The sequence below is a fragment of the Budorcas taxicolor genome, chromosome 5 (genome assembly GCF_023091745.1).
Source record: "Budorcas taxicolor isolate Tak-1 chromosome 5, Takin1.1, whole genome shotgun sequence".
NCBI lineage: Eukaryota > Metazoa > Chordata > Mammalia > Artiodactyla > Bovidae > Budorcas > Budorcas taxicolor.
The window spans coordinates 162859505-162875325 of NC_068914.1; the positions used below are offsets into that span (position 1 = coordinate 162859505).

A 15821-nucleotide genomic window follows, 5' to 3' on the forward strand; every position below is an offset into this window, starting at 1 on the left:
CCCACTGCTCCGCCGTCGCCAGGCTGAGGACAAGGGCCCGCATCTGGCCTCCCTGCTCCCATCTCGAGATACCCTCTGCCTAACTCGCTACCCCCAAGGCCCAGCACCCTCTCCGATCACCCAAAGGCCCTGCGGGCTCTGCCCTGCCCCCCTTCCTGGAGCTCCTGAGGCAGCACTAAGCCAGCCAGCCAGCCTCAGTCCCCACGGTTCCAGCCCTGCAGCCCCGTGGACACTCCCCCCGCCCACAGCCAGCCCTGCAGCCCACAGGCCCAGGTCCTGACACAGCCCTGACGGAGACAGAACCCCGTATCCAGCGGGGAGGAAGGGGAGTGCAGGGCCTCCCCAAGAAAGGCCCCGGAGGGGCGCAAGGTTCAGGACGAGCATCCCCGCCCCAGGGTGGGCAGCAGGACTGGACTTGGCCGCCAGCAGCCCTGACGCCGCACGGAGCGGGCAGGAGGCAGGGAGCCGAGCACCCGGCCCCGTCAGCCCCTCTGTACATGCCCGAGGTGGCTCCGGCCTAGCGCGTGGGGCTCGGCCCCCCCAGCGGGGCGGGGTTGGTGAGCCTGCACAGCTGTGCCTGCAGGCACCAGGACCGCCCGGCATCCCGGGAGCGGCCCCACAGCCATGTGCTGCCTCCTTCCCTGGAGACAGAGGAGGGTCAGGGGCACAGCCCGCCCCACAGTCGCCCAGAAACGTCACACTCCTCTGGATTTCAAAAAGCATTAGAAAGATATCCAAGCTTCAGACATCTAAGCTTCTCTTTTTAAACGCGCATTCACGTGTGCGCGACGCTGAATGACCTGCCGTCAGCACCGCAAGCCTGAAGAGGCGAAGAGGCAGAGCTCCGTCCAGGCCGGGCAGCAGACAGCCCGGACTCGCACAGGAACCGCGGGAAGAAGGCGCAGAGCGGGGAAGCAGCGGCTCTCAGGACAACGCGACGGAACGGGCGGCCGCCATCACCCGCTGTGGGACCAGCGACCGGAGCCTCCAGCCAGGCAGGCCTGCCCCGACCAGAACACAGAAGAGGGCTCCCCACGCCAGGGAAGCCCCTGCCAGCCCAGGGGCACTGCGTCCGCTGCACCCCTTGGGCATCGTGGCTCATGGAGCCTTCCGGACAATGGGCTGGGCGGCCCACAAACGGCGACGGGAACCGGCAGAGGTGGCCCTGCTGCACGCAGGCGACGGGAAGAGCAGACTCCACTCAGCCCTGAAGCCCGCCCTCAGCTCCAGCGGCGGCCAAGCCCCGTTTGTCTGTGACAGCTCACGAAGACGGCTTCTCCCTTCCTAAACCCACCTTTCAGAAAAGCACCTGAACGTCAGCCAGCCTGTGAACCCGCATCAGCTACTGAGAGGAAGGCACGCGTCCCGCCCGGCCGCCCTTCCTGCGCACGGGTCCCTGACCTGAGGCCCTGGCACACCCACCCCCTGCTCAGCTGGCAGAGGCTCCCCCGTGCACCCCCAGCGGGCAGGGCCAGCAAAGGACAGCACACCGCAGGGCCGAGGGGCACCTCAGACGGAGGCTCCGCCTGCCGCCCCAGCCAAACGCCGCCTGCCACCCCGGCGGGCCACGTACCTGCTGCGAGCTTCTGTGGGACTGCAGGCTGGACTGGAGTCTGCGCAGCAGCGGGGCTCCGTTCCTGGACAGCCTCTTGAGGAGCCAGTAGCTGTGGGCGCGCTCGACAAACTGCTTCTTCCGCTGAATGGCCACCTGATTCGCAATCCTATTTAATCTAGAACATGGGAAAACTCAGGGTTTAGCTATGAAGCAAGACATGGACACTTTATCACGGAAACTAGAAATGAAGTCAACAAACCATATGCGTCCCCCTGGCTACACCCCGCCCCCTCACCACCACCACCTGCCTCCCGGCTCCGCCTGCCTGCGGGCCGCATTCCCGCCACCACCACTCAGCTCACGCGTCCAGGGACCCCAGGTGTCACCTGCTCTGAGCCCTCAGCTCAAGCATCCAGGGACCCTGGGTGTCACCTGCTGAGCCCTCAGCTCACGCGTCCAGGGACCCCAGGTGTCCCCCGTTCTGAGCCCTCAGCTCACGCGTCCAGGGACCCCGGGTGTCCCCCGCTCCGAGCCCTCAGCTCATGTGTCCAGGGACCCTGGGTGTCCCCCGCTCCGAGCCCTCAGCTCACGCGTCCAGGGACCCCGGATGTCCCCCGCTCCGAGCCCTCAGCTCATGTGTCCAGGGACCCTGGGTGTCCCCCGCTCCGAGCCCTCAGCTCACGCGTCCAGGGACCCCGGGTGTCTCCCGCTCCGAGCCCTCAGCTCATGTGTCCAGGGACCCTGGGTGTCCTCCACGCCAAGCCCTCAGCTCACGCGTCCAGGGACCCTGGGTGTCCCCTGCTCCGAGACCTCAGCTCACACGTCCAGGGACCCTGGGTGTCCCCTGCTCCGAGGCCTCAGGTCACGCGTCCAAGGACTCCAGGTGTCCCCCGCCCCGAGATGCGCAGGCTCACACCAGCCTCCCCCAGGTGGGAGCAGGCCTGCAGGATGGCCCCTCTCAAGGGGCCCCAGAGCCCACAAGACAAAAAGCAATGGGACGACTGGAGGCAGAAGCTGCTGGGGGCGGGGTCAGCGCGTCACAAAAGTGCACACAAGCGTCCCCAGGCCTCGTGGCAGGACCATCGTTTCAGAGACTGTAAAACTCGACAGATCTTAAGAACACACAAGGGGATACAAAGGGCTTCACGCCCTCCAGGCCGGCTTCTGGCCCCTGCCTTCACCCCTCCTGGGAACCACGCCTCCCGAAGACAACAAATGCAGGCTGAGGACCAAACCCCAATGGAACAGGAGGCTTCCTTTCAGTACACCGGACATCAACATTTCAGGGCGGAAATTAAGGAATTTTAAAAGGACATCTTCCAAGGAGTGTGATTCCTAAATCATACGTAACTGTACTGACATCCTTGGCTCCGCTGTGTCCAAACCCACAATGCTCCTTCTCATTAAGGCAGTTGCTACAGCTCGAGCCTCGGGGCCGAAGGCCACGTGCCGCTCAGGGTAGCCCTGCCCAGGGCCTCTTCTGGCAGCCGAGGAACCCAGCGAGGGGCAGCTCCACCCAGGCACGCAGCCCGGGCAGACAGCGAGCCCCACCCAGCGCGTCCACAGGCCCACCCAGTCACACGGTGCTGGCTCCAGCGGAAGGCGCTGGGGACCCCAGACCCCCCTCTGCAGAGGGGCTGTGTCTGTCCTAGGCACCTAGCAGGCGCCCTTCTGCTGAGGTCTGCCCTCACCCCGCGACTGCCACCTGACTCAGGGCCAGCAAAGAGCAGGCAGCTTAACACACGGAGCACACGCAGACATGTGCTCTCACACACGCGCAGCTCCGGCAACAGTGAAGGGCGGCACCGGTAAAAGGTGGACTCGGCGTGCAACACTGGCTGAGCCGCCAGGAAGGACGCGAGGCAGCACACAAGAGCGCACGGGCAAAGCTCAGCAAACCCAGAAACGTGTTCGCTGTAAAGAGCAGCAAAGAGACAAACGGGAGCAGAAAGCAACGAACAGTGAGCCTCGTGCCTTTAAAGCAGCACCATTCCCAACAGCCAAGACACACAGAGACAACCTAAACGCCCGCCGACGGGAACGACAGAGAGGACGGGGTGTGTGTGAGACAGCGCTACTCAGCCATGAAAAAGGAAAGGATGACACAGTAGCAACAGCGATGGGGTGTGTGTGTGAGAGAGAGGGAGAGAGAGAGAGCGCGGGAGGGAAGGAGGGAATACTACGCAGCCATCAGAAGAAGGGAATGGCGGCGGGGCAGCAGCACAGCCGGGCCTGGAGGCTGCCGCGCTGAGCGAGCGGAATCAAAGCTGAACACTGCGTCACTCGTGTGCAGTCTAAACGACACAGACCAACTCATCCACAAAACAGAGAGAGACTCGCAGGCTTGGCTTAGGGACCAGACTTACAGTGACCAAGGGGGCAGGGGTGGGGAGAGATGAACTAGGAGTTCAGGATTAACGTAGAGGACTGGATGTAAAATAGATAAACAACAAGTGGCTACTGTGCAGCACAGGGGATGACACTCAGTGTCCCATAATCAACCGTCACGGGAAAGAAGATGAGAACAGCCGGTAACTGCATGTCACTCACTGCAGCACATCAGAAACTTGCCACTGCTCTGTCGCTAAGTCACGTCCAACTCTCTGCAACCCCCATGGACTGGCTGTAGCAAGCCAGGCTTCCCTGTCCTTCACCGTCTCCCGGCGTTTGCTCAAACTCACGTCCACTGAGTTGGTGATGCCATCCAACCATCTCGTCCTCTGTCGCCCCCTTCTCCTCCTGCCCTCAATCTTTCACAGCATCAGGGTCTTTTCCAAGAGTCAGCTCTTCGCATCAGGTGGCCAAAGTATTGGCGTTTCAGCATGAGTCCTTCCAACGAAGCAGAAACTAACACTTTCTAAAGCAATCAACCAAACCTCAATTTAAAAAAGAGAAGAGAGTATCATGAAGACTGAGATGCCAAACAAGCCTGTAGAAAAATGTACCTGGCCAAATCCGAATTACGAAAAAGAAAAAAGCTGAAGTACATTCCTTTAACCATCACCCTAGAAACTGAATGAGCCATTTAAAAGTTTCCTTACCACCCCCAAAAGAAATAAAAGAACCCATTTTTCAGAGGAGGTTCACTATCAGAAAAGGAAATCAAGCCAACCCAGCCCTGCGCTGACTATGGCAAGGCAAGGACACGCATCCAGTCCTCTGGGTGAGAGTCCCGACCAGGCCGGAGACTGGGGTCAGGCCAGACGCCACACGCACAGACACATCCCAGGGCCTGGGGTCCATGGCCAAGCGCAGGCCGCCAATGGTCTAGAGATCGAAGTTCCAGAAGTACCACTCACACCTGGAGACCAGACTGCGACCCCCCCCACCCCGACAAAAGACAAGAAACGGGGCCCTCGCACCCTGTAACTCACTCCTGGCTCACTGGGAGGTGCCCCTCGAGAGCAGCCCCCCCAGAGCCCCCACCAGGGCTGCGCTCACCACACAGGTGGGTACACCAACCGCGAAGGGAGACGGCCACAAGACACGCTCGAGTGACAGGAAGGCCAGGTGGAGGCGCCCCATGACGATGCCAGTGAGGAGGGCAGAAAGGGGCACACAGGCCACCTCCAAACCGACTCGAAAGTCCAAGAACCTGACGGACGACCGGGGGCGCATAGGAGGCAGGCAGGCACAGCGCGCAGGCTGGCCGCACAGACGCCCCCGGGGCTGGGTGGCTGTGGGTCTCTGGGGGAGGAGGTGCTCCGTGGACGAAGTGGGCAAAGAGCTGCTCGGACACCGGCGCGTGAGGGACGGCATGGCTGCGAAGCCTCGCCTCGGGGCCATCCTGACCCGGGAGGCCAGCAGTCTGCGCCCCAGAGGTCCCGTCAGTGCCAAGGCCGCGGGGCAGGGGGCAGGGGTGGAGGGATAGCTGCAAAGCTTTCAGAAGAAAACCTCGAGGCCCTCAGGGAATGAACACTTAAGTGAGACGTGACAAATACAAGCCATAAAATAGAGCAAAAACACACACTGAAAGCAGGAGGCGATCCCTGTGAAGGGGGCCGAGGCGGGGCTGCGCGCTCTCGCCCGCCAAACCCACTCGGGCTAGCGGAAAAACACAGGAAACCCAAAGAGGGAAAGTCCGCCCAAACCGTCACTTCACACGTGACGTCCACAGAGAACCTAAGGGAACCTGCAACGCGCGGCACCAACGTAAAAACCCTGGGTCTACACAAACACCCAAACGTGCCAACTTGAGAGAACACTATTTCTAATACTAAGTTTTCCATGGACATTTTTATGGAGAAAACCGTGAACTTTCAACAAACACTGGAGAGGTGATAGTGAGCAAAAGGTGGGCCTTGCCCAGGCCAGGGTGAAGGCTGGCGTGGAGCCGGACTTCCAGAAGGAGACGGACATCTCGGGGACGGGGGGTCCACAGAGCGGTCTCCGGGTCAGGGGTGCAGGAACAGTCAGTGACGGCCCTGCCCGCCAGCAGGAAAGACAGGTGTGTGGGCTGAGGACCACAGGGTCAGCCGCCGCGTCTTCAGAGCAGACAGACACACGCCGTCCAGACACACCCACTCCAGGGCCGCAGGGCACGGCCCGGGCATGGCCGGACTCTGAAGCGAGCTGTTAGCTGCGCTTGCCAAGGCCCCGGGGGAAGTCACGGGACTGGGGTGTGCTTCCAAGTGACCCAAAGGACGAGGCGGGTGAGGGGGCTGGCCCAGAGCCCCCGAAGCTGGGGTGCGGGGGTGGCGCTTCCGGCCTCACAAACGTCCAGCTTTGACAAGGGCTTCTAAAGACGTGAAGAGCAGGGACACCGCGGGGGAGACGTGCAATGAGCACAGCAAATGGCCAGCCACCCACAGGCCAGACCAGGGCCCCAGGGAACCGGGGAGAGGCCCGGGACCCCAGGGCACGGAGACCGACCCTGCCGACCAGGGCCAGGCCTGCGGCCACAGGCTGCACTCAAGGCCTGCCCACGCCCACGGCAGGACAGCAGCCACCCCGGCACGAAGGACGGGAAAGCAGGCCTGGGACGGACCCAGCCGCATGCGCGGCAAGCAGCCTGTGTCACCACGGCCAGGCTGACGGGCCTGAGGGCTCTCAGGAACGAGTGTCAGCCGACGTTTTTTGCTGCATTTGATAAATCCCTGTCGGTGTCTTTCTGTTAAACTTTCTATATTAAAGTCTTGAAAATCAGGGAGAAAACAGCATTAAAAACCATCCCCTGGGACTTCCCGGCGGTCCTGTGGCTGAGACCCCACACACAGGGGCCAAGGTCAGGGACCCCTCAGGCCACAACCACGAGCCCAGATGCCACAACTGCAGAGCCCGCGCAGCCGGATTCGTTACTTGGTTTTTTAAAAACACCATCCCTCCTCACACCCACAGACGGGGGAGCAGGGCCTGGGCCGCCCCACCGGCGTCTCAGGGAGCGGGGCCACCTTCCCTTCCCAGCCGGCTATAACTCCACGACAGTCCCTGCCCTTTCAGAACAGCTGAGACGGAGGTCAGGGGACATGAGAGAAGCACCCCCGCCAGCCCCCAAAAGCCCAGAGTCAGCCTCTGGAGGGGTGCAGTTCTGGGCCTTGCTGGTTCCTGGGGCGCCCCCTGCCCGACTGCACAGATCACGGCCGGGAGCCCCGGGGGGCCTGTGCATGCCTCCCGGCGGGACCCCCCCCACCCCCAGGCAGGCAGCTGCCTGCACCGGGCGCCGCCCCTCAGAGCCCGAGCAGGCAAGTGACAGCCAGCTGGTCAGAGACCCCTCTCCTGAGAAAGCCCACCAGCGCTGACGCCCGCAGATGCCCGCCTCAGCACCCAGGCCTGCTGGGCACACCCTCTGAAAACTGCACCTCCCTCCGTGGCGCTGAGGAGAGGAGAACCCCACGGGGTGGGCACGCCCTTCAGTCCTCACAGAGAGGCACAGGCAGTCTAAGGGCGACCCTGATCCAAGGAGGCCAAGCAGGACTCCCAGACGCAGGCAAGAAGGCGCCTGGGGAGGCTGGCCCCCGCCTGGGAGGTGCACAGGGGCACATGGTCTGACCTCAGGACAGCACACGGGTGAGCCATTAGCGAGAGGGGCCTCTGGGTAAGGGGGGTGACGGGGAGACTTCTCTCCCCCTACTTCTGCAACCTTTTATAAACCCGAAGTTATTTCAGAACAAACACTTGAAACTAATAAAAGGACAAGGCGGGACAGGATGCCGAGGCCAGTCCCCACGGGCACTGGGCCCGTCCCACGGCCCACTCCTGGCAGCGGCCCCAAGCGCAGGGCGAAGCAAAGCGTCCGCGTGTGTCTGCCCCCCTCTGCAGAAGGAGACGTGGGGACCGTGAGCAGGCACTGCCAGACCCCAGTTCTCAGCAGACACCCTAGGGGCCGGGCCCACTCTGCGCCCCCAGGATGCCTGGCCCGCCAGGGGTCCACACACGTGAGGGACATGGGACGCACCCCGCTCGGCACTGGCTTCAGCCCCAGACACACGGGAGCCCGAGAGAGGTGCTCAGAAATGCCCAAGACGCGGCACAGGCACCATGAAGCGCCAGGCTCCCCACACTGGGCTTCACTGACTCTCAGTGCCCACAGGCTGGCGTGTGCCCAGGCCCCACCCCACCCCCAAAGGCCCTCAGGGGCAGAGCCTGGAGCTGGCTGCCAGCCCCCACACCCCCACCCCAAATTCAAGTACAGGGAAACCAGCGAAGTCACGGGAAGGTCAGCACAGACACGTGGCACCCACATGGCGCGGTCCCCCAGCTGTGCGCTCGCCCAATGGGGCAGGGGCAGACTCGCAGCTGGCTCCCCGCACCACGGCCACGGTCCAGCCCGCACTCCCGACCTGGGGTCTGTCAACAGCCCCTCCCCAAGGACCCGGCTAGGGGCTGCCTGGCGGCACCCACACACACAGGGCACCCAGAGCCGTGCTCCCACCTGCGGGGCCACGAAGCTCCCCCGTCTCCCCAGGCCACAGCCCGTCAGAACTTTAGAGATCGTGATAGAACTAGCTGTCAGAAAAGAGGGCAAACAAGACACAGGCCCAGACTCCTCGCTGCTACATTCAACAAGCATTAAGCACGTGAGCCCAGCAACCCCTGAGCCCCCGCCGTCCAGCCAGCCCCCCTGGGGTTTCAGTCGTGTCCTCTAGGGATGAGACGCCGAGCCCCCACCCTGGCGAGGGCCCCGTCAGGGCTCATGAGGCAGCGTCCACAGCGCGCAACAGCGCGTAAACCGCCCGGGCGGCCACGCGGGCCTGCCGCAGCCCCTCCGCATGCCCAGAGCAGCACCCACAGCACCCAGAGTGCAGACGACCTGCAGCTCCGCAGGAGCTTCACTCACCCAATGACCCCAGAGACCCCACATGCCCCTTCTCCGGGCCTGTGACAGTCCTCCTGCGGCTGCCTCTCCCGCCCTCTGCCCTCACGCACAAGGCAAAAAAAGCGGGTGAGGAAGCAGAGGCTCCGAGGAGGACAGTACCACCCGATGACAAGGCCCCTCACCAGACGGGCGGCACCAGCGCAGGCGGCAGGGAGGGCGAGCGGCCGCTCCCTCTCCTTCCGCTCTGACCTCTCGGGCCTTCCCCAACTTCAAACGCGCCGCTGTTACGTCGGGGAGAGAGTCCCTCCAACTGAAGAACAGGGGAGAGGGGGCAGGCAGGCAGACGGGCACAGCTCCCGAGCTCGCTGCAGGCTGGGCCCTCACGGCAGCAGGCCCGGGAGGCCAGGAGGGCCCCAGCCAGGGCAGCGCTCGGCGCTCCCCAAAGAGCCAATGCCGCGCCTGGCCGCGCCCAGAGCAGCTGCCGGGCTGAGCCACACAGCCAGCCGGCCTAACCGCGGGCCTGGGGCCCGCGGACCGGAGGCAGCACTCGCTCAGGGCACCCACACCTCTGCCCTGGGGTCTGTTACTAGACACCAAGAAAGTGACCTTTGTAGTGTAAGCATGCTGCAAGATGAGAAAAACTAAGCCGACTGCCCGCCTCTAGCTGAGAGCAGAGGACGGTCTCAGAATCACTGTGTCTGAACTATCTTTTTCACTTGCAAACAACTTTTTAAACCACGCAAACTATGAAGCACTCACAGTCCCCGCCACCACCCCCAGCCTTCTCAGCCGACCCTCCCCTCAGCCGAGTGAGGGGCCTCCTCTTCTGAGACCTCCGCAGCCGGCGCCTGAGCCGTCCTGGCGGCAGCTCTGTCCTGTGGCTGTGGAGAGCGCGGGGTTTCGCCTCCAGTGACCCCCTCTGGGGCCTGGATCCTAAGGCCATACCGCGGACCACAGCCTCAGGAAGAGAGCAGTGGTCGTGAGCTTGGGCCTCCCAGCCGCCCCAACACCCTACACGCTGGTCTGACGTCAGGGTCTCTGCAGACTCTGGGCGACAACTACGGCAAGGCCCACAGCCACGCACACTCGCCCAGGTGCATCGCTGACCTCCACTCTGAGCCAGGGAAGGCAGGGCAAGGGCCTGTCACTCCTCCGCTTGGCCCCCATGAGGCGGCACCTCCGACCCCAGGAGCCCATGCTTCCCAGCCGCGCACCTGACCCTCTGGAGGACGGATGGGCAGTGGGCACCACATGGGACTGGACAGAGGGCAGCACCTTGGACTCCTGGCTTCTCGATTTATAAAGTCGCAACTTTTATTTACTTTGATTTTAGTAAACCTGAAAACTTTGGGGTCTTAAACAAAACCTCTTGATATAAATCCTATACTTTCCAACCCTCGGGTAGAAATGCAAGTGAAGTCAAAGTGAATTCGCTCAGTCGTGTCCGACTTTCTGCGACCCCGTGGACTCTTGCATACCAAGCTCCTCCATCCACGGGATTTTCCAGGTAAGGGTACTGGAGTGGGTTGCCATTTCCTTCTCCAAATGCAAGTGAAACTGTCTTAAAAAGTCAGACCGACTTATTTGCAAAGAGACACTTGGTTTTACCAGAAGTCTTCTCCAGACAAGAGGAATGATAAGTGCTTTCTATTCACTGTCTGAATTTACTGGCTCCGTTATCTACGTACTTCTCTCCCCTTGGACACTTCTAACTCATAACAAACACCCAGGATGTGCCTGCTCCTCTAGCACAAGGGAGGACATCCCTGGCTGCGCCTACCACATGGGCCGCCCTGCCGCAGCCCCCTGAACCGCTCTCCCTGCCTCTGCCGCTGATGGGAGGTCCCAGGGCCCTGGGCCCTCAACACTGGAGCCTGTGTTTAAGGCTTTCCCAAACCACAGTGCTCACAGGTCTGCTGAGAAAGTCCCCAAACCACTTACCTGGTGTTCCCAACAAGAGCATTTTTAAATCCAATGAAACAAAAACAAGTCAGCAGCCAGAGAGACAAGCAGAAGGGGGCAAGTCTAGAGATGGGGGTGGCCAGCAGGATCCTGACCCACCACCAGGACCACTCGAGAAAGAGAATCCCATGCTGACCAGGCGACGCTCATCTAAGAGAAACAGTTGGGAAACCAGACAGCCCGTGCCCCGACAGAAAGGCAGGCAGAGTCTCCCGCCAGGGTCCCCGTCAGCCCCACTCTCGTCTCCACCGTGTCTGCCTCACCCGACCACACTGCCTAAGTTCAGCAAATCAAACATCCCACCAGGGGACTCCCTGGTGATCCAGCGGGTGGGAGTCCGCCTTCCCGTGCAAGGAACATGGGTTCAGTCGCTGGCTGGGGACCTGGGCCCCCACATGCTGCAGGGCAACGGAGCCCACGTGCTCGGGGCCACACAGCACAGAGCATCCTATGCACTGCGGTTAAGACCCGAGGCAGCCAGATAAATAGATGCGTGCGTTTTTTCAGTCCACACAAGATCCCCAAACGCTGCCGTGAGCACAGCGAGGAAGGCAGAGAGGGCAGTGACCCCTGGGCACCAGAGGCGGGGCTGCGGCCGGGCGAGCTCGGCCCTGGGCCTCGAGGAGACCAGACACACACACACGGCCCCGCCTCAGACCCGAGTCTCTGACGACAGCCACGCTCCCTCCAAGGGCAGCGGGAACAAGGCCCCCGTCAGCGGGGCCGTCAGGGCCAGGCAGACGGCACGTGGCGGGCCCGCACAGACCCTGCGCCCCCTTGCAGCGCTCACCTCTGCGGGGGGATGTAGGGCGCACACACGGGCGGCAGGGCCGTGCAGGGCTCCCGGGCCGTCTTCTTGGCCTTCTTGGCTTTCTTCCTGACCTTGGACGTGGACCTGACCGCTTTGACCGAACTCTCCTTCCGACAGACACCGTTTTTCATCTCCACGTCCCCGTAAATGTTCAGAGGCCTGCGGGTGCAGCCAGGGGGCGTGTGGACGTCACAGTAAGCGGTCTTCCTGACGGAGAAGGTGGCGGCGCCGCCGGCCAGCTCCTTCACGGGCTCCATCTTCATGTAGAGGCCGGCCCGCTGGGCGCACGTCACGTGGAAGGCGGTGTAGCAGTTGGCTTTGTGGCACTGGATGCAGGCGCCCACGCCCTTCTGCTTGCAGAGGTAGCAGGTCAGCTTCCAGCGCGCGGGGGGGATGTTCCGCACGCCGTCGATGGGCTCGATGAAGACGGTGTTGGCGAAGCCCACCTCGGGGATCCACAGGGCGCACACCACATGGCCCCAGCGGTCGTCGTCCGTCTTCTTGAAGGCGCCGCCCTTGTTGGGGCAGAGCACGCAGTCGGCCGGCCGGGCGCGGGACTGCAGGCAGTGGCGGCAGAGCCACTGGCCCTCGGGGATGTAGGGCACGCCGTAGCACTCCTGGTGCACCGCCAGGTTGCACATGTCGCAGAAGAGGATCGCATTGCTGTTCTGGCACTCGCCGTCCATGCAGACGCAGCACACCGCATCCTCGTCGATCAGGCACTGCTGCTCCCCCTGCTTCTGCTTCTCGCAGTGCGAGGCCTTCTCGAAGCGGTCCATGAGGAACTCGAACACGCTCTGCGACACGGCCGGCACGCAGTCGCCCCTGCGCTTCTCGTTGACGATCTCCAGCCAGGCGTAGTCCTCCTCGTCCATGTCATACTCCACCTCGTTGTCCAGCTCCTCGGCCGACTTCTCCACGAACTTGTAGTACACGGGGGGCCGCCGCGGCGCCGACGGGGGGCTGTACTCCACCACCCGCACCTTGGGCTCAGGGAGGGCGCTGGTGGAGGCGGGCGCGCCGTGGGCACTGGGCGGGGCGTCGCCTTTCTTCTTGACCCGGTTGTTCTTGTGCCGCTTAGTTCTCAAGCACACGGGCGGCCGCTCGCTGTTCTCCTTGTTGCTGTTGCACTCGCTCATTTCCTGGGCAGTGAGGTCATCTTCCAGGATGATCTCCAGGGGGTCGAAGATGCTGATCCTGTGCAGGCGCCCCTCGATCTCGATCTCCACCATCCTCTGGGCTTGAGCGTAGGTCAGGGTCTCTCGTGTGGGGGAGTGCTTGGTGCTGCCGGGGGAGGAAGGGTGCCTCGCTGCAGCGCGATGACCTCGGCCTTTCCTCCTCATTTGGCACTGACTCCCTGAAACAGACAGACAACACGTGAGCGCCATGCAAAAGACAGGAAAGGCGAAAACCACCCAGCACATGTGCGAAGAGCCAACCAACTGGCACTAAATCCAAACACAACTCCCAGGTAACCTGCCCGAGGCTCCCAAAATCACTCATCCTGGACTCACGCAGGCACCTCAACAACCGCCACCAGCCACTGCCACCAGGCCACTGCCCCCCAAGGGCTCCCAGGACCAGAGCAGAAGGCAGGCAGTCAGGAGGGCCCCCAGAGGCACACACGGGGACAAGTCCCTCCAGAATGCTGACGCCCACAGCTCACTGGTCGTCTTGGATCCACACCCCTCACGAGTTCGGGTCACAGTCCCGAGCCCAAGACAGTATGTGCACAGAGCTGCACTCCTGCAGGCTCTGGCCACTGCCTGTCCCCCGCTGCTGCTCAGGAGAGAGCCCTCAGCCCGCCACTGTCGCCACGAACACACCCTGCACAGCCATGCTGAGGCACAGGCCACCGCCCGTGCCAGGACCCATGAGGGCAGCCCCATACTGGCCTGGGCAGGCTTCACCCCAGGAGACCCCACCCAGCCCCTGCAGGGCCTCAGAAGTGGCCACCGCATTCCAGCCACCTGCCTGCCCCTCAGGGACCTTCTCGCTGCTGGCTTGACCACAGTGCTGGGCCATCATCCTGTCACAGTGAGGGCAACCCAGAGACCCCCTCGCCATCCACAGAGTGCTCCTCCTCTCTACTGGGTGCAGCACAGGCTCAGGCGCCTAAAGCCTTGGCCATGGAGACTTTCGAGCACTTGCTCTTGTCAGACATCCGCCATCGGCCACCAGCAAGTTCTACTTCCAGTCTCCCTCTCGTGACGATCCCTGACTCTGGTCCAGCACCCGCCAAGCAGGGTGACACCTTAGGAACTGATGACAGTGCCCTCTCCCCACTCCAAACCACCACACGCCACTGACAGGAAGCAGAGTGATGCTGACGAGACTGGCTGACACTCGTGCCCGGTGGAGCCCAAGGCCCCCCGCTGGACAAGGCCCTGGGGAGTCGGCCAGGAAAAGGTGCCATACAGCGGCCTGCGCTGTCACACCTGAAAGGAAATCGCAGCAGGCCCGAGATGCATTCCTTGAGACAGAGCCTTCTCACTGTGGTTTTCCTTCTCTTTCGTAAAACAGAAATGTTTCTGTGAAATCTGACAAGAATGCCCTACAAAGGGGAGCCTGAGAGCCCGTGGGCAAACCAACCCTAACCCACCTGCATCTCCACATCCCAAGGGGCCCACAGCCCTGCATTCCTGGGGTGCAGCCAGCCAAGCTGCCCCCCAGCTGGCCCTGGCCCTGCCAGCCCTTCTGGGGGAGCGGAGCAAGTCCCCCTGCTGTCAACACCCCAGCCTGCAGGGCGGCCCCCAGTGCAGCCAGGGCACAGCGTGCAGCCTCAGGGGTCCTTTGGGGTGGGGCAGAAGCCACAGCTGGTTACTCAGCAGAGGAAAGGCAAACGTGTAATTTTCTCCTCCAGAGCACAGTACCAACAGCACTAACCATAACCGGCTCTTCAAAACCCACATGCTCCTGAAGTGACCAAGACTTCGTACCTGGCCACTTGCTATAAGAAGGACAGCACTTACTGGTCATGGCAGCTCTGCAATCTGAAAGCTCGATGGTGACAGGGACAAGAAGGCGCTGGTCACTCTGCAGACCACCTCACCAGGCCACCATTCCCCTACACCCCAGGCTCCAAACCTCCAACCTCCGTCCAGCTGGAGCTTCCGTGCAGGACAAAGGTTCCCACGTGGAGGCCATTCACAGACCCTCCAGACCCTTCTGATAAACGCCGCCTGAAAAGCCCTGTGGCCACAAGAGAGGAACGCGGCACCCAAGACCGGTTCAGCTTCCAACACCGCCTTTCCCGCCGGGCCCTAGGAAAGCCACGAACACCCTCGCGCAGGGGCGGCATGCAGCGCCGCCCCCGCGACCCTTCTCGGGCGGTGGGCGGCTCCTCCAGCAGGGCCCGCCTGTAGCGCGTGCCCCGTAAGTTACAACCAGGTCACTTCTTCCTGGGGGCCCGGAGGCCGCCCGCCGCGGGCGCGGCAGGGGGCGGCCGCCCGGGTCCGCGCGGCCCTGGAACAGGAAGTTTGCCGTCCCGGCTCAACAAGCCCAGCGCGTCCGTTACATAACGCGACCCTCGGGCAAACGCTCGGCCGGGGAAGCCGAGACCCCGGGCCGCCCCCACCTCGCCGGGCGGGGGGCGCGGCGGGCAGGGCGGCCTCGGCACCTCCACAGCCCGGCCTCCCTCCCCGTCCAGCCTCCCGCCCGCCGGCCTCGCCTCCCTCCCCGTCGAGCTCCCAAGCCGCCCGGCCTCCCTCCCCGGCCCCCCGGCCTCCCGACCGGGCCTCCCCGCCGCCCGGCCTCGCTCCCTGCCGGCCGCTCAGCCTCTCAACCCGGCCCGCCCGCCCTCCCTGGCCTTGCAGCCTCCAGACCGGCGCCCCAGGCCTCCCCGCCGGCCGGCCTCCCCGCCCGCCGGCCTCGCCTCCCTCCCCGTCGAGCTCCCAAGCCGCCCGGCCTCCCTCCCCGGCCCCCCGGCCTCCCGACCGGGCCTCCGGGCCGGCCTCCCGCCCCGCCTCTCCAGGCCTCCCTCCCCGGCCCCCCGGCCTCCCGCCCGCCGGCCCGCCGCCCCCACACCGCGGCCTGCCCCGGCCCCGCCGCCCGCGGACAATGCGCCGCCGCGGCGGCCCCAAACATGGCGGCGGCCCCAGCACCGAGAGGCCGGCGGCGGCGGCGGCCCGCCCGGCGCACTCACCTTCGGGGCCGCGGCCGCGGGAGCCGGGCGGCGGGCGCGGGGGCCGGCGCGGCCGAGGCGGCGCTAATGGCGCCCGCGGCTCCTCCGCCAACGG

At 63.7% G+C, this 15821-nt stretch overlaps 1 protein-coding gene across 5 annotated transcripts in view; it reads right to left on the reverse strand.

Annotated features, from left to right (window-relative positions):
- The window catches only part of BRD1 (bromodomain containing 1), a 33135-nt gene extending 18396 nt beyond the window's left edge, over positions 1-14739 (reverse strand). For 2 of the 5 annotated variants that reach the window (XM_052639317.1, XM_052639316.1), the window contains exons 1-3: positions 14556-14738; positions 11563-12940; positions 1574-1730 (exon numbers count right to left, since the gene is read on the reverse strand). In XM_052639317.1, coding sequence (XP_052495277.1) covers positions 1574-1730; positions 11563-12940; positions 14556-14562 — 1542 coding nt within the window. In that variant the 5' untranslated portion in view covers positions 14563-14738. Of the gene's footprint in view, positions 1-1573; positions 1731-11562; positions 13008-14555 lie in introns of those variants that run through there. The other 3 variants (XR_008199328.1, XM_052639318.1, XM_052639315.1) reach the window with 3 other exon arrangements.
- Positions 14740-15821: the final 1082 nt, after the last annotated feature.